The 18,460-nt window shown below is 40.4% G+C and overlaps 1 protein-coding gene across 7 annotated transcripts in view; it reads left to right on the top strand.

Annotated features, from left to right (window-relative positions):
• PDE8A (phosphodiesterase 8A) overlaps nucleotides 1–18,460 on the top strand; it is a 121,936-nt gene that overhangs the window by 97,209 nt on the left and 6,267 nt on the right. For all 7 annotated transcript variants that reach the window (XM_065688969.1, XM_065688968.1, XM_065688974.1 and 4 more), the window contains 11 exons: nucleotides 4,101–4,189; nucleotides 5,413–5,464; nucleotides 5,565–5,607; nucleotides 6,579–6,656; nucleotides 7,886–7,956; nucleotides 8,590–8,754; nucleotides 10,880–10,928; nucleotides 11,175–11,310; nucleotides 13,989–14,187; nucleotides 16,961–17,178; nucleotides 18,042–18,174. In XM_065688969.1, coding sequence (XP_065545041.1) covers nucleotides 4,101–4,189; nucleotides 5,413–5,464; nucleotides 5,565–5,607; nucleotides 6,579–6,656; nucleotides 7,886–7,956; nucleotides 8,590–8,754; nucleotides 10,880–10,928; nucleotides 11,175–11,310; nucleotides 13,989–14,187; nucleotides 16,961–17,178; nucleotides 18,042–18,174 — 1,233 coding nt within the window. The remainder of the gene's footprint in view (nucleotides 1–4,100; nucleotides 4,190–5,412; nucleotides 5,465–5,564; nucleotides 5,608–6,578; nucleotides 6,657–7,885; nucleotides 7,957–8,589; nucleotides 8,755–10,879; nucleotides 10,929–11,174; nucleotides 11,311–13,988; nucleotides 14,188–16,960; nucleotides 17,179–18,041; nucleotides 18,175–18,460) is intronic.

The raw sequence follows: 18,460 nt of genomic DNA, 5'->3' as shown, positions 1-18,460 counted from the left end.
TGAATCCGCAGCAGCAATTCTCAAGATATGAAGTGATGAAATTTTTAATATTTTAGTGTGCTTTAATATTTTATTGTCTTTAATAATAGAAATATGTTTTATTCTATGAATGATAGAAATCTAACCCTAATCCAGCTTTTTCATTGCACTTATTTTACTCCTGGCTCTAGAACTTCCAGCTGTGAGGCCAATGAAATACTTCCTATTTAAACCAGTCTGTCAGGAACAGCTTAACCTGGTTTAGGTGAATATATTCTGTTTACATGGTTTATGTATTTCCCTTTGGAACATTTTATGGCAGTCTATGTAGCCTCACATTTACATGTTGATAGGAAAATCAATTGCAAATTAAATTATTACAGAAAGTATTTTTGAATGGAGGTTAACTGTGCAGAGCAACCTTTGAAATATTGCAGCTTTTTGAAGGTGCTTTAGTTTTAAATCATTTGTGTCAAGATGTTACAGCATTTTCAGAGATGCCTAACTTGTCTTTGAATCATTCTGACATGGTCTGTACATTGTTTTCAGGCTTGTGATTTCTTTATATCCTGATTTTAAAAGACTGCTTCTCGTTAAATAGGCTGTATTCTAGCTATGTTGTAGCATACCAAAAAGCCAACTGTCTACTCCTGTGATATCTCCTGTCAACAGGTTTGGCTTTTCTGTTTTAAACAAACATGGTAATACAACAAAAATAATAGAAAGCAAGAATTTTTGATCTTCAGAAAAATGTAAGCTGTTTAACATCTACCTCTAGTCTTTAAATGGAATTTAGGAAGATAGATAAACTCTTGCAGCATTTCCCCTCTTGTGCTGACAAACAGCACCGTGAGCAAGTTCAGTATATCCAAACAAAAGTTCATCGGCATCATACACAAAAATTGTTACTTGCATGGTACATAGGGATTATTGAATCAGGGTGTTGTTTCTCTCAGTAAAAAACCCCCAACTCTGGAAGTTCATTTTTTTTGTTACTACAGCTGGCTGTAACTTGCAAGAAGCCAGCATTATTGAAAGGCATTTTCATCTATACATAGGCAGTTAAAAAACAAGTTGTACTTCATTCTTCTGTTTCATGATTCAATGACATCCATTAATTAAGATGAAATGTGCATTTCTGACTAGAATTCTTGCTGGCTCTGCTCTCTGCAGTTTGAAACAAAGCTCTTTATCTTACTTTTGCTTTTTCTGAAGTGAGATGTATAACTATCAATAAATCAGACCACTCCTCTTGCTCCTTGGGAATCACTTGCAAGAGAGCTACCTTTACAGAGGGTGTGGGAGAGAAATCATGCTGTATGATAAAGGGTCTATGGCAATTCCTCCCTAACTCAGCTTTACTTTCAGTGAGATTGTTTTCAGGTCATCTTGTGTTCATTTTGGTTTGCTCTGTTTTCTACAAGTAGCTTGCTGAACTTTGCTGTCTAGGGCAAGAAGCCCCAGTCTAAAAGGAGGACTGAACTGGGGGATTACTCACTATGCATGTAGGAGTCCTCAGTGGTTAAATGCATGCCATGGCCTTCTTAGTGAAGTTTGAAACCTCAGTGTTGATTCACTCTATAAAGGATTAAGCATTTTTTTTACTGTATATAGTTTTTGCTCTGCATTCAGTCCCAGCAGGCCAGGCTATGCAGAAGTGACAGATCGCTGTACTGTCTGGCTGTAATGTAGGCATAATGATGAGCTTGACTGACAGCACATCTTGTGAAGTAGCTCTTCTCTGTTGGATCGCTGACAGAGGCTCCACGAGGAGCATATGGTGTTCTTAAAATATGTTTAAGTAACGTCCCTGGGAGAGCTTTACCTACCAGCAGGAGTTTGGCTTGGACCTCCTATTTCCCAGAATTCTGCTGACCTTTTTCCTCACACATTTCTTTCCACAGTTTCACATGTTTTAGAAATTCACAACTTGAAAAATCGATCTGTTGGCTAGGAAGAACACATTAGTGAATAACCTGTGTTGAAAAGGATGCACTTTCAATGTGGGAATTATCCAATCTGCACCTTATGACTTCATCCCTTTGTGTAACCCAGGTTCATTCCCTGGGTTAGAGATTGATTACTAATCTCTGCCTCATCCTGGTTGTTAGGAAACTATTGATATGCATACTTTCAATTATGAGAGCATTGAATTTTTTGCTGCTTTCATTATCTTCATTTGTATTCCTCATGCAACTCACAGAAGATACTGTGCTCGCTTCACAATTTGTTATGCACAGTTTTTTCCTCCAACAGATCTTCAGAAAAGCCTTTCATATATTTTTCTGCACAGCCTGTCACCTTGCTGCTCTCTCTGGGCTGGAGTCTTTATGTGCTGGCTCCATCGACATAAATGCAAAACTGTTCTCTCTGTACCTGTGCTCTGGCCCGAGATCTGTCAGTTTAACATAAATATGTATTACATGCCTCATGAAGGTATTTTCACATACGTTTAAGATCTGATCTACAGTCTGCTGAATTCAACTGAATATGTGATATGGAACCAATTATTTATTAATCACTTGGTATTTATTAGATGCCCAGCTCAAAATATGCATCTGTTAAAAAAGAACATCGCTATTCTAGGGATGGAAATGTGTAAGCAGGTTTGTAAATCTTGTCAGCTGCCAGGTTACAAAAAGCGGCTCTGTTGGAAGTTTACTTGGCCCATGCACTGCTCCCAGAAATGAAAGGGGAAGAATCGTAGTTCCCAAATGTTGCTTTCCCTGAGTTTTCCTAAGTAACACTGTGAGGATGCAACTCCAGTCCAGGCACCACATGTAAGGGGAGACCCGGGGAGGTCCATCAGTGCTGTAGTATGTCTTTGCTGAGGTATTTGTAGCACAGTGTGAGAAGTAGCAGCAGTGCAGAGAGGGAACTGGGAGGGAGCAGCAGGTAAGGGGCCCATGCCCGGGCCTGTGCTGAAGCCACCTTTAGCCATATCTGCATTCTCCGACATGGGAGCTTTCCTACTGCACAGCACGCCTATGGGCTCTGCTGCAGGGAGGTGGTTTAGGCTTGGTATTGGACTATAGTGGTGCCTTCTGGATTTAAAATCTCTAAATAACAGAAGTGATTGTTGTTACAGTATTTTATTTTAAAGCAGGTCTTAAACAGGAGAAGGGACATTCCCCTTCTCTCACTGAGAGAAAATGAGGCTCTACACTAGAAAGGAATGTCTCATTTCTAGAGGAAAAAAGAATTCTCACTGCAAAATGAAAAATTCCTTTCCACACTGTGTTTTTTTCCTCATTTATGAATATTATCAAATAACAATGATACAGGCAGTGACAATCTGATACTTCAAAAATTGTCTACTTAAATGTGATCCTGAAACCAGAGTGCTTTTAGAGGAGAGATGGGATATGAGAGGCAGAATCCAGTAGTTATTCTACTAGACTTGTCTTTTGCTTTAAAAAATCCAGGATAAATCTTGGCCACTTTTTGAGACTGAAATGACAGTGTGGAAAGTAAATGTGCTAGGATAGCAAAACGCTTCTAGTCAGAGATACGTTTAATGTCAACCACTGATAAGACTTCCCAGCTGTTCAGGAGAGATGGTGCCATCCAGAAGTGAAGGCAGACAGGTCGGCATTATGGTTTCTCACTGTGCTGGGAGGAGTCATCGCAGTCGAGGAGAAAGGCAGGTTAGCACAGCAGTCCCAGCCACGTGGTGTGTGGTCCTGGAGCAGGGCAGTGGGGTGCCCCATGCTGTTAGAGCATTCCTCGAGGCTCTGAGGAAATCTTGCCTCAGGCAGGGGCCGGTCGGAGCTCTTGCTCTTGCAGGGGTTGCCAGGTCTCACCCAGTGACACCCCCCCCCCCTTCCCACTGAGGTAGGTCTGGGAAGAGAATACATGGTTCTGATTCCCACAGCATCTGAGGTTCGGCTGTTGTCATCAGGGCACTCACAGGCTGCCTCTCCGGAAGTTCTCCATCCGCTGGCAGCAGCATAGTGACCTACTGGTTAGTTACAGGGAAAAATTCGAGGGTGAAGACAGTTAAAACCAGTCCTGACTGGTTTTGTATTGTAAGACAGCTTTCACCAAAAAAAAAAGGCATGAAGCTACAGCTTCTCTTCCTGTTTTATCTGAACTTCCATTCATTTGAATTCCTTTTTCAGGAATGGCAAGGAATGTACTATGCGAAAAAGAAAAACGGAGATAGCATACAACAAAATGTGAAGATACTACCTGTCATTGGACAGGGAGGGTAAGTATGAAAGCTAACGCCATGATCTAGGCTCAGTTTAGAGTTCAGTTGCTTTCAGCAGACAATGGGGTTACTGTTACTAAGTAAAAAGGAAACTTACGCAAAGAAGGGTGCCTCAGACCTCTGCATTTAATTTCTTGAGGCAAAATCAACTTTACATGCAGTGTGCAGGGAAAGCAAAACTCTAATTCTCCCCCAAAAGGAGCCAAAGATCCGGATGTGCTCACTTGTGACTCTGACTCATCTAATACTCCATGAAGTGCAAGTGCACTCTCTTCTTTCTGTGCCCTATGTTGGGACCATCAGGACCTACGTACTGTTGCACTGTGCACCCTCCATGCTCATCTACTTATGGCTGTTGCACAGTGTCTGCATGTGGAGAAGTCACTATGTGCTTTGATCCTGATCAGAATTCAAGCATGTCTTGAATTTTTGTATTTTTGTCCAACTTGGAGCACACAGGTATACATCAGTTATTTGTACATTTACGATGAGTCCTTCTGCACTATATTGGAAAACAAAGTGGATCAGACTGCATGCAACAGTAGTTTCAAAGCCCTCTAAGGCAACTTGAACGTTAATTAAAGTCACAGCACATTATCTTCTGGAGACACTCATTTAGAAAGGTGTGTCTTCACGAAGGCCAAATGCAGCTTCTTCATCCAGTTACTTCCTAAAAAGAAAAGTGGTTTGAGCTGATTTCATCCCTGAAAGTTATCCACATTCTCTACTCCCCATCAATCGAGTGAAAATGTATTTTCAGCTTAAGATGCCAAACTTCTAACACCAGTATATATTGCATACATTGCTTCTTATGGAACAATCTAAACCCATTTAAATCTGGTTTAGAAAGTGTCCCGGTAATCCAGGGTGTGGTTTTCAGTTTGATTGCTCTATCCCTAAATCCCGTGTAAGGTTTTTGCTGCTGGACTGCACTATTGCATGTTTTGCATTTGTATCATACTTAAAATATCCTACTGTAGCCCAGAAGGAGCTGGGGCGGTGGGGGGAGAAAGAGGAGGGAGATAATCTTTGCAAAAGATGCTTCCATTTTGTATTCCCTGTCACACGCAGAACTGCAGGGCTTTTCTGTTCCCAGCTGAGCGTTCTTGCCAGGACAGGATTTGTCCTATGTTAAACTTGTTGCTTTTATCCATTTGGTGTATCAGAGTGAATTAGAGCTGAGGTTTGAATGGAATTAACACACTGTTTTTTGCCTACAGAAAGATTAGACACTATGTGTCAATTAGTAGACTGTGCAATGACAACAATAAGGTAAGTGAAAATAGTACTATGCTTGCTTTAGCTTGAGCCCTAAATATTACAAAATAATGGGAAAGTTCTGACTAACTGGATTTCTCATACTGAATTGTAGGCGGAGAAGACATGTGAATGTATTCAGGCTGAATCTCAGACAGGTATGACACATCTCTCCTGTCCCAATAACCGGAGAACGTACCAGAGGAAAGAATAAAGCCCGTTGTTAGTGATGTGATGGAAAACCACATTTGCGCAGGACAGTCTAAACAGTGCTATTTAGCTGGGGATCCAGCTCAAAAGGCAGGAAAATAAATACAAGCCCTCTCTACCTGCCTCATTTGTTTTAGAAGTGATATAAAGGAACCCACCCTTGAAAACACAGTAATACCAAGTTGGTATTGTGGTATTGCTGGATCCACATTTGTGTCCAGATGAAAAGTGTCACATTTCACTTGTAGGTAGTGGATCCCTGGGACAAAACTAGAAATAAGGATGCCTTCAAGTCATTGTGTTGCTGTGGCTGGTCTATAGCTAGTAGCATGTATGTTTGCATTGCTTTTAACTGTGCTCTGGGGTATTTGCACATGGGTGGAAATGAGGATGACCAACACTGCCATTCACCTTTATCCCACATATCAACACTTTAATTAAGGAATCCTTGGCATCCGTGCTGCAGATACCTGTTAATTGTAGCCTCGGTAGCACAGATTGTATCTGTTGGGAGTCCATAAGGGGCCTAGGATACATAGCTTATTTTGCTAGCATGTGGTCTGCTTTGGTCCACCAGTTCTTTATAGCAGTTGTTACTTGAGTGAAAACTCAGGTGTGTTGCACAAGTTGTATTCACAACTACAATTATGTCATGGTGTCAAAAGAGGAACTTTTCCTTCCACATTGTTGGATCCCTTCTGCAAAAACACTTAGGCATGTTCTGCCAGAGCATGACAGGGTTCATGACAGTGTAATTGGACAAGAGTTTAAAAAGGAGCTTTCACTGGCTCTCATCTGCTGAAGCATTATGGTAACTGTCACTCAGCTGCTGTCAGGCTTTCTCTGAGCTTCAGTTCCTTTAACATACATCTTAGGCACAACTTAATGTCACTCATTGTACACTGTCATTTCTCCACAGATATTCAGACTTGCAGACAAAAGGACACTAGGAAAGGATCACTAGATGTCAGATCCACAACATCACGAGGGAGTGACGGTATGTTAAACAAGTAGATTTTACCAATTTCCTGATATATATTCAGATTTTTATCTGCATACATACATGCACATACAAATATAGGTATGTATGTGTATATATGTGCATACACAAACAGGAATAAACTAGCAAGTCATCAATTCATGAACAACTTCACATTGGTCAAATAGCCCCATTTTCTTCTCTTGAGCTATGTTGAGTCTTTTTTTTGAATCAGTGGAGAATGGAAGACTATTGTCTACCATCCTGCATGGAAGACCTCATGAGAGTCAACACAGCTACTTTCAAGTACAAGTGTCAAAATCTAAGCCTAAAAAGTTACATTTCTTATCTCTAATCTTGATAAAAATATGAAGATAATTTTTTTACTAGTTTTGTTTTCTTTTCCCTATGTTGTAATTTGCTCCATTTTGCTCCATTAGATTGTCCCAAACTTGATAGATGTGTCACATATTCGAAACTGTTGCTGATACATGATTTTGTTAAAGCATACATCATTACAGTCTAGGCAGCATACGCTATTGAAGCATGGAAGTAGGTCTGTGGCAGTGAGAATACAATCATGCTCCAGTATAGCAAAGATAGCATTGATTCTTCTTCTTGAGAGCTGCTTAATACAAAGAGTAACAGAGACATGTCTGCATTTTATAGGTAGCACAATATAATTATCCAGAAAAATCCCATTTTGGCATTTTCGCTACAGAACCAAAATTGCTAACTGATAGGAAACATTTGTTTTCCAATTTCCAGTGAATAATAGGCCATGACCTCTGCCATTTTAATTTGGCATGGCTATCTTCACTTCAAAGGAGCTTCGTTTATTTACCTCAGCTTGGAAGCTGACTCATTATGACTTGTCATATTTCATCAGGGAGCAGAATTTACCTACCTTTGCCTGCCAGTTTATACACACACCTGTAGTCTTTTACTGAGTTTTTAAGTGAATATTTTATTTGGTTAAAAAAAAAAACCCCACCAAAACCAAAAAAGCTGTACTTTTGCCAAGCTGTTACAGTTACTTATATCTGATCAGGGATATCAGTGGTTCAGCATGCATCTTGTGTGTCCCCAGCATAACAAACAAGTATATGCATTCTGCAGTAGATTGCCTCTGAAGGGCACAGCAGGGTAAGCAGTTCAGAAGATGAATACAGATTTCTTGGCTGAATCCTCCTGTCATGCCTTGTCACTGAAATCAGGATACAAATTCTGCTTTGTTTTCCACACAGGCAGCTCACAAAGGCGGCGCTCTTCTATGGCCAGGGTACATTCCATGACTATTGAAGCACCCATCACCAAGGTAATGTGCACTGGCACTAGCTATTGTCAGTTATGCTGTACTGGAGTGTTGGGCACAAGGTTCCCATCCAGACTGAGGAACAAGGAAGGCAGCACTGGCCTCTGGTGCAACTTCTTCCTCTGTTCCACCTGCCCACTGATGGCGTGCCAAAAAGCCAAATGCTCTGAACGAAGTTTTCCCAGGCTGGGTTAGCAGAGTGCCCTCCAGGTGGTCAGCCATTGCATGACCCTTTTTTAAGGACTTTTGCTGATGTGAAGGAGGGGCAAGAGTTCCTCCTTCTTACTTAGGCATTGTAAACTGCCTTCTGAAACCATTCAAGGATTTGTAAAAATCAGCTCACAATAAATTGAGAGAGGCCGATGGTAGAAGGTTTTATTAAATCTATTCAGAGACACCTTGAGGCTGTGCCTTGAATGGGAAAGTTATCAATAAGACTGTTTTTAAGGTCACAATCTTGTTCCCAGAGTCAGTAGCAAACATCAGTGCTTTATTAACATCCCTTTCATTTTGATTCTCCCACGTGTGGATTGTAGATCTTGTTTATTTACTATGAGTTTTCCATAGTAATTGATGAGTGTCTGTGTTTTTTCTTAAATCACTTCTAAATTCAAAACGTGTCTAATGCTAAACTAGGTAATAAACATCATCAATGCTGCACAAGAAAGCAGTCCCATGCCAGTTGCAGAAGCTTTAGACCGGGCTTTGGAGATTTTAAGAACCACTGAACTGTACTCTCCACAACTGGGGACAAAAGATGAGGATCCACATACAAGTGACCTTGTTGGAGGGTTAATGACAGTAAGTACATACTGCCACAAATGGCTATCGATCAATGTTTCACTGCCTGATTTTCCCAGTTATTCAGTCTTCCATTTCAGAGTATGAGGCTATATGGTATAGTATGAGTTTTAAAATGATTTGGGAGAAATATTTTTCCAGCAAAGGGTCTGTTGAAAACAGAATCATATTATTCCATTTAACATTCAGAAGCTATGTCTGAGTAGGAGAACAAGTAGCAGGTTATTGGATTTGAACTATCAAGGAGAATTCCTGATGGGAAGGGCATTTGGAGTTCAAAGATGGATTTGCCAGATACAAACCCCCCTGCTATTTCAAGTCTTAAAACCCTAATATTTTATTCTAAATGATAGGCAGCATCCTAAATGGTGTCCGAAATATTTGTGTCATAGCAGTGCTATTGGAGAGTCACTGTGCCAGTTATAGGAATAGTACTCCTTTTTAAATCACAAAACTCCAGACTCATTTACTTACAAATGTGAAAATGAGATATAACAATTCTTTTAACTGCAGATATTCCATGTTCAGATACAGCATCCACATTTACTTCTGCTTTACTTTGTGTGCATACACATTTTTAGTAAGGTGCATTCAGAAGGGTATTTTTTTGATAAGTATTTTTTTATGTCATGGGCATTAATATGCAGTAACAAACAGCTCTATGCCTCAGAAGAGCAAACAGGATTTGGACCACAGCATTTAGAAGTATGAGGTGAAAAGGAAATATTAAATGTATCATTCTGTTAGTTTTAATGTTTAGTCTCAGTTTGCACATCTAGGCATCATGCCAGAATTGAGCCTAGGAGGCACTGAGTTGGAGAACAAGCAAGCGTACCTTCTTCTTTGATAGAAGGGAAGCCTCAGAGTAGTTTGTTGCTCTGCAGTCCCAGAAGCGAATAATGAGATTCTTATGCTGGTGAGGTGACCTGATCTGACGATACCAGGGGGAGAAGAGCAGAGGCGTGTCTCCACCCGTTCACTCCCACCATCCACTTTTGCTTGTGGATGGAAAGTATGTGAACATACCATGGTTTGTGGTACACATCCAGAACCTGAGTCTTGCATCTGGGGAAGAACAACCCCATGTACCAGTACAGGTTGGGGGTTGACCTGCTGGAAAGTAGCGAAGGGGAAAGGGACCTGGGGGTCCTGGTGGATAGGAGGATGACCATGAGCCAGCAATGTGCTCTTGTGGCCAAGAAGGCAAATGGCATCTTAGGGTGCATTAGAAAGGGAGTGGTTAGTAGGTCAAGAGAGGTTCTCCTCCTCCTCTACTCAGCTTTGGTGAGGCCGCATCTGGAATATTGCGTCCAGTTCTGGGCCCCTCTGTTCAAGAAGGACAGGGAATTGCTTGAAGGAGTCCAGCGCAGAGCCACAAAGATGATTAAGGGAGTGGAACATCTCCCTTATGAGGAGAGGCTGAGGGAGCTGGGTCTCTTTAGCTTGGAGAAGAGGAGACTGAGGGGTGACCTCATCAATGTTTACAAATATGTAAAGGGTAGGTGTCAGGATGATGGAGCTAGGCTTTTTTCAGTGATATCCAGTGATAGGACAAGGGGCAATGGGTGTAAACTGGAGCATAGGAAGTTCCACGTTAACATCAGGAAGAACTTCTTTACTGTAAGAGTGACAGAGCACTGGAACAGGTTGCCCAGGGGGGTTGTGGAGTCTCCTACACTGGAGATATTCAAGGCCCGCCTGGACAAGTTCCTGTGTGATGTACTGTAGGTTACCCTGCTCTTGCAGGGGGGTTGGACTAGATGATCTTTTGAGGTCCCTTCCAACCCTTGGGATTCTGTGATTCTGTGATTCTGTGTTGGCCAGACAGAGGTGGATGTGAAGCTGTAATTCCAGACTCCCATCTGCACGTGAGATTTTTAACTGTCTGAGTTCATATCATATCCTGCAGTTTCATGTTGTGTCTTGCAGTTTCTCATCCATTATGAGCTATATGTAGAACAGGCAAATCTTAACAGTACACACAAATAAGGGAGAGGCAGCTTTGATGACTGTGACAGGTTACAGCCAGATGTCTTTAAAGTCATTATGCTACTTATTTGGTATCATCATCTTAAAGACCTTTTGTACAATAGCCTCCATTTAACTCTCAGCTTTTATTTAACAGGATGGTTTACGAAGATTATCAGGGAACGAATACATATTGTCAGCAAAACGTAAGTTTTAACTGGGCTGTTACTGAGATATTAAAACATGCTAAGAAATTTAAGAAATAGGAGAAATGTGATCAGATGTTCTTTTTTATAAGCATTGTTTGGTTTTATTTTTATTTAAAAGCATTGTTCTGTATCATTACTGAGCTTTATAGAAACAAGAGTTGCCAGACAGTGTTACAGAAAAGAAAACATCTGCATTGAGTAAAAAGGTTGTTAATGGTGATTTGCAAATATACTCCTCAACAGAAACTCATCAGGTCGCTGGCAGTTTGAGCTCTCCAATCTCCCTCAATGACATACCCCCACGGATAACAGAGGCAATGGAAAATGAAGAACAGTGGGATTTTGATATCTTTGAACTTGAGGCTGCCACTCATAAAAGGTCAGTAAACTCAAGAGCTCATAAATTGAAGTTGCTGAAAGCTGACTTAAATGTCATCCTGTAATCAGCTCCTTAATTTCTCTACTTGTGATTTTAAAGTGGAATTACTTTTAATTTCAAAGTCAAATGTTTGAAATGTTCTCATTGTCATTTCTTGTTGTGTATGAACCTATTAAATATTTTCTTTTTCATAATACACTGTTTCCTGCAGATTCCTGGTGGATGTGAGTGAAGATTATATATCTCTGATATGGTATAATAACAAAGCAACATAATTTTAAAAGTCTTACTTTTCTGTTCTCAGTAATAGAAAAGTTCTACAAATTAAATTGTGGTCTTGTGGAGATTCAAATTCAAATTATGGCCAGCTGCACACAGAGTCAACATGCTGGTCTTAGTTTGATCAGTTGATACAAATCATGTTTTATTTTCTTTCTATGTAATTGGGTAATTTTTATTCCTAAGCAGTTCAAATACAGCGGAATTCCCGTTGCCTTTCTCTGGGATTAGAGGAAGGTCTTTATTCTAAAATCTTGGCAGGCTGCATATTATATATAAGATTAACTGAAGAATATTTACTCATAAAAAGTAGGGCACACCAATTTCCATCACGGAAGTTTTTAAAAGCAAATCAGTTTTGCTAGACTGTACTTCATTAGTAACAAATGTTCCCACTAAGTCTGTAAATTCATCTTTCTGTTTAAATCCTTAGATTTATTTTCTGATGTCGATCAAAAGTTCTCCTTTGGGTCTAGTTTCATTTACCATGCTTTGCCTTAGCTTACAGTGCCTATGAGACACTAATTTGGAGGCTAGATCCTGCAATGAATTGACTATCTTAAACCCTCTTCAAAATCCCAGATCTGTAAGAGCTTTGAAGGGTATTAAAAACCAATGTCTAACAAAGATATCAGGCAGTTAGTTAACATCCATACACTTCATTTTCAGACCATGGGGTTTTTTATTCTTCTTGAAAGTGATTTTATTGTAGGTGAAGAAATTTGCATCCAGTTACTTCAGGTTTTGGGTTTTGTTTTCTTTGTATTTTTCCTTTGCTATTTCTATTCTATTTCTAATGAAGTGCTACAGATACAGTAATTAAAAAAAAAAGTGAAAATGTAATCAGTTTGTGTGATTTTAAACACCTAATTTGCACATTGCAGTAACTTAAGAATTAGTTATCCCAGCCAACATGCATGAGATCACCAGATAGGCTTCTCTGTTCTTACTGATTTGGAGAGACCACAGAGGGACAAAAGAGCTACTTTGTTGCCTGTCCTCATACTAAAGGTATTACAATGATGATTGCTTCTTGCTGTGTTTAAATAAAGGCAATTCATTTATTACGAGAATGAAAGTGATCTCCAGTGAATCACAAGTATGAATATGTTGTTAGTATTGTCTTCAAGTCCAAGCAGACACAGGTAGTAAAGTCAAGACAATTCATTAAACCTAAGCTTTGGTGCATTACAGTTCACTGACACAGAAACCCGGACAGACCTTTGTCTCACAGTGCCGTGAGACAAAGGGAGGGGATTAAGAAGGATTTAACCTTAGTATATTGTGATTCTAGTATATGACACAGTATTGTTGAGTAGTTTTGCCAAAACTTGTACACCCAACTCTAAATGACCTCAGCAGCTCTAAATGACCTCACCTAACCTGTCAGGTGCAGCAAAAAATCAGAGTGCTTGATGCATCTGGAATGAAGCAGGAACGTGACATGCCAAAATAAGGATTTAAGATCTATTTTTGAAAATACACACTTGAAAATAATTACCACTATACCTGTTCTTCTTAAGCAAAAAATGCAGTGGACAAGAAAACAGTGACGTTAGCTGGGTTTAAAAGGAAGGCTAGTGGACTGAAACTTGTTTTTTAAATTTATTTGCTTTATTAAACATATTGCACTTTCACAGCTTTCAGATTAGAAATATTCTGTACTGCTGTTCTGATCTTCATTCACCTGCCAGTCATCTGGGTTTAAATTGTGCAGTTTGGCCTGGGAGAAGCAAGAGTACTGGAATACAGTGGTATTGGCTGGTTTTGGAGGTAGATGTAACTTGACTAGCCTGAAGTTTCGTCTGGCCCTTACACTCTTCTAGAAATGGCATACCCTGGCCTGTCATTTGCTTCCAGAACACTGCCATTTTTCAACCCCTATTGCATGCAAAGCCTGTGAGCAATAGAAGCCAGCAAAGGTGGGCGTAAAAGAAATGGAATAGATCTGCAGCACAGAAAGAATAATGATTGTGGCATTATATTGTATAGATAGACTTAATCTAACTGTTAAACAAGGCAGTTTAGGAACCAGTGGCAGCAGCAAGGTAATCACCTGCCTCCTCTCATGCACAGAGTTTAGTACTTGCTAATTTATCTCATTTTGACTTCAGTCTACATGTACCCAGCATAGACTACCCAAGCCCCAGAATAGTGCTTCATGTCGTACAGCAGCAATATGGAACCTTTTTATATTCCTGGAAGTGTCAGGAACTGGCATGGTTCTGAGCGTGCATATGACGGGTAGGCAGAACATTTCTACAGGTTTAGACTGTAATTCTGTAACAAGTCCTTATACCCAATCTGACATGTCATCGATTAAGAATTCATACTATTTATGCTATGTAATATTCTCTTAGCTCATTTATTTTAAAACTCTCTGTTTTTTTTCTCCACAGGCCTTTGGTTTATCTGGGTCTCAAAATATTTGCTCGCTTTGGAATCTGTGAATTCCTAAACTGTTCAGAATCAACTCTGAGGTCATGGTTACAAGTTATTGAAGCTAACTACCATTCTTCCAACTCCTACCATAATTCTACACATTCAGCAGATGTACTACATGCCACTGCTTATTTCTTGTCTAAAGAAAAAGTAAAGGTGAGTCCATATTTATAACAAATAGTGTAGGTGGGAAGTAAGGTACGATCAAAGGAAGATCTCTCAAAAAAAGATGCCAAGAGACAAATGTCTACCTAATACCAACCAGTTTGGTAACTATGAGGTCAAAGAACTGGGCTATTTTACATGAGTTCTAGGATCTCTCTTATAGTACATATGAAAGGCTGGATACTAATATTACAGGAATTCAGCTGTTCTTGATGGGAGACTAAGAAAACCAGCTTTTAAAACAAAACTTCTTCATATCGTTCAATTTTCTCAGACAGGTGAGCGAATGACACAATTATTTTTGTGACAGTACATGCCAAATACAGATTTAATGTAATAAATCACCATCTTTTAACCCCTGTGTTAGTCATTTTGCAGAAGACTCCCAGGACAATATAGGCCATCAAATAGCTTTTGTGCTTCTAAAGCTGTATCACCCACTGGGCAAGATGCCCTGAGGCTTAAAGAGACTGCATTGGAGGAGAGTATTGAAAAAGATTAGTAGTTGAAGTCTCTTGTACTATAACACCTGCTGGCGTATTACAGCCACTGAGAACCTGAATAAATCAGAGCAACCTTTGCTCTCACATGGCCAGAGGGCAGACTGTAGAAGGGGAATTGCAACAGCGCTTGCACGTGTATGCAGTGGAGTGGCAGTGCATATTTCTGATGTTTTTGGATAGAAATTCCTACTCTGAATTGGCCTGCATGAGGATTGTGCTAGTGACGGGCACCTGGCTGAGACATTTGTGGCTACAAAAAAGCTTCTGACAGCTCATTAAATCTGTAGTAAGTCCCTTAACCTGGAGCTGCAGCTCATTAATATGCTCTCCAGAGTCTGACTTAAAAATACTATATGCCAAGTGATGTTTTCAGGACCTGATTTGCCAAAGGTTTAGCTGGTATTCCCAAGAATATCTATGAAAAACAGACAAGATCTGGACTCATTTCAATGCCACAGAAGCATGATTGCTGCCTCCTTTTCCAGAATGTTATTTCCATTCCTCTCTAGATAGAGGAAGAGAAAAAAAATGTTGCAGCAGAAGAGAATCAAAGCTCAAAATTCTCTCTTTATCTTTTCAGAGTTGGAGCCTAGCTGCTTTTGCGTTGTCCAGAGTGCAATTTAACCTAAACACAGAAGGCCAGATTCTGCCACTCACACACTGAGATTCTTTTTCAGTGATAGAACTCAGTTCTTGCCTGGGAAAATCTTCTGGCTCCCATATTGAAGCAGTATTCTCAGAACTGTTTCCACTTCTGTGCCATAGGAGTTAAGATGACAAAGTTAAAATCTGTGACCTGAAGCTGGGGGTGAAGGTGCTGTAAATTTCCCAGGAAGTTTGCTATGTCAGACTCAGGGAGTGTCACATACACTGCTGTGGTCCTACAGGTCAAGTGTTCTCCAGTTTCTGGCCGTTTTCCATCTGCACAGGACTTTCTCAGCCAGACTGAGCACTGGTTGGTGTGTATGTCTGAGGAGAGCCCAATCTAAAAATCTCTCTTTCCTAACTTCATACCACAGAAATAAAATCCCATGAGCAGCAGCTGAAAGAAAGAAGGAAGAAGCTAACACATGGCAGATGATATTTCAGACAATGCTAACTATGAACCTGGAGTGGAAATAATTCTTTGTCTTTTCTTATTCTCTACAAGACACTCTTGACAGTCCTTAATGAATAATATCCTAGCTGCATCAAGTCACTGCATGAATTTCAAGAGGTGTAAAGTAGGGAAGGGATTGTTGTTTCACCTACCAAGTCTAACCATTCTGAATGGAACTGTCAAAGCAGGTAGAAAATTTGGACCTTACATTCAAGCTAATTGGAATGGAAATTATCTGCCCTGCTCCCAGATTCAACTGGGAACATGTCTGCTTTTGAGTCACATGTCTGCTTTTGAGTCTCTTTATTAGATTTTTTGACAGAATTCTTTCGTATCTGTGATCCTTCACAAAAAGCCAGCATAAACACAGCGTAAAGAGGCTAGTTTCCAAAGGTATACAATATTTTTCTGAGATGCTTGGTTCTTTATCTCCTTTATGCTATTAATACAGTATTAAAACTGAAGTACAAAACCTTGAAAGTCAAATGGTTTTGTATTTCATTGTAAAGTAGAAATAGACACAAAGCAATGGCCAGTGTAAATAGACATAAAGCACGGAGCGCAGCATGCTAGCAGAATCAGAACTTGATACAGAAAGTATAGAACAGAGTCATGTAATTTTTCCATGGATGTAAACCAACAAGTATTCTTCAGAGAATTCATATTAGCTGTAGCCCCAGGACACTGTTACAGAACAGGATATATGGGAAACATTCCTTACAGATTGTAAACCTAGCTAGCATGTAAATGGAATGTGATTAGGACACATTAAGTTTCCAAAAGAAATGAAGGGGTCTGGTGGAAATAAAGTAATTTTTAGCAGTATTGGTCTTTTTTCTGAGCCAAATACCCTAACTCCAAGTGAAATTGGTTTCTGTGTTGTTAGAAGAAAAGCCACCCTGATTTATTACTTTGTATTTGCTTAATTTGATGTGCTTTGTCAAAGGTGGGGCTAAGCAAAATTCAAGAGGCACAAAATGGCCAAAAAAGTTATGCAGTGTTCAGTGAAGCTTATAATGAATTTTCCATTGCTCTGTCTAGAACATCTGACCCTTACTGCAGAGTCCTGGCTTTTATACCTCAGCAACTTGGCTTAATCTTATGGACAGAGTAGGGTTTCCCATAAGTCTGCCAGGAAAACTAAGCATCCTTCTATTTTCAGCAAACTCTGGATCCGATTGATGAGGTTGCCGCACTCATTGCTGCCACAGTCCATGATGTGGATCACCCAGGAAGAACAAATTCTTTCCTGTGCAATGCTGGCAGTGAGCTAGCGATTCTCTACAATGACACGGCAGTGCTGGAGAGCCATCATGCTGCCCTGGCTTTCCAGCTCACCACCAGGGACGGCAAATGCAATATATTTAAAAACATGGAGAGGTAAGCTTAAAACCCAGGGTCCTTGTCTGCCCACTGACACCTCTCACTTTCTTCTGTGTAACATAAGATAATACAATCAAGCATCCTAGAGGGGGGCAAGTGCCTTGTGGATAACTGTCCATAGTCTTTGTGGAAGTTTGCTTCTAAACAAGTAGAACTGCTTCTGCCTGTCCTGCACAGACTTAGGAGTAATCCCATGGTTTCAGTTCCCCTTGTGGATAAAAAGGCAGACCCTATCTAAGGAACATAGTGTGAATACTAATTTTAGTAAGGCTAGAAGGATCATTTTGTATCACTGGACATAGAGGACAAGCTATGGCTGAGTGGGTAAATGTTTGCTGTGTAGAATGAGGACAGAAAGAGTCATAGGGCATTAGTCAAAAAGTGAATGCCTTGTTTCAATGGGAAGGATAGTGAAGGACCTGTTGTTCTTCTTCCAGCCCTAGAAAGGCATCTAGGGTGAGGATGTGGCCATTGCCTTGGCCCTCTCAAGATACAGCAGAATAGTACTGCTGAAAACTTTGGCTGGCACATGAGCCACTGCCCAAGTGTCTGTGCTAAAAGCCTTGGGAACACACTGGTGTAGCATGTCCTGGCAGCCCTCCTGAGTAGCTGGTGCCTCTGCTCAGCTCTAGCACTGTTTCTCCTAGAGATCCAGTTACGCCTTTAGCATGTATGTCTCTGCACACCAAAGGGTACTTCATCCAACACAGATGCAGCTGCCCAAGCCCTTATTACTGTTCTTTCCTCCCCCAGCACCTCTCTTCAACGGAAATGGTCTGTAGCATTTTTGTTAGACTTGTTTTAGCAAGCAGCCCTTTGTGAACCAGCCAGCATTCTTAATTGTTTCCTTCTTTAAACAGGAATGAGTATCGAACCCTTCGCCAAGTCATTATTGACATGGTCTTAGCAACAGAAATGACAAAGCACTTTGAGCATGTCAACAAGTTTGTCAACAGCATTAATAAACCCTTGGCAGCGCTAGAAGAAAATGGGGTAAGCAACACTGCAAGTCCTCCTTAAAATGACGAGGCAGGGACTGGGGACCCTTGGCAGGAGGAAATCCCCACCTGGTATTCTGGGAAAGTTCACCAGAAATGTGGAGGAAGAGACTAGAAATGTGTCTTTCACCTCTGGGTTAGAATGCCCTTCTGCTTAACATGACTGTCACACCACTGAGGGTGAATGAGGCTCACTTGGATCCTATTGATATTGCAATGTTATGATGTCATACTTGGGACCAGAACCTTGTTCTGTCTGTTTTCCTGTTAAAAATGCCATT

Source organism: Lathamus discolor, chromosome 8 (genome assembly GCF_037157495.1).
Source record: "Lathamus discolor isolate bLatDis1 chromosome 8, bLatDis1.hap1, whole genome shotgun sequence".
Classification (NCBI taxonomy): domain Eukaryota; kingdom Metazoa; phylum Chordata; class Aves; order Psittaciformes; family Psittacidae; genus Lathamus; species Lathamus discolor.
Note: the sequence above shows the minus strand (reverse complement) of the source record. Positions and strands in the feature narration are given on the sequence as shown.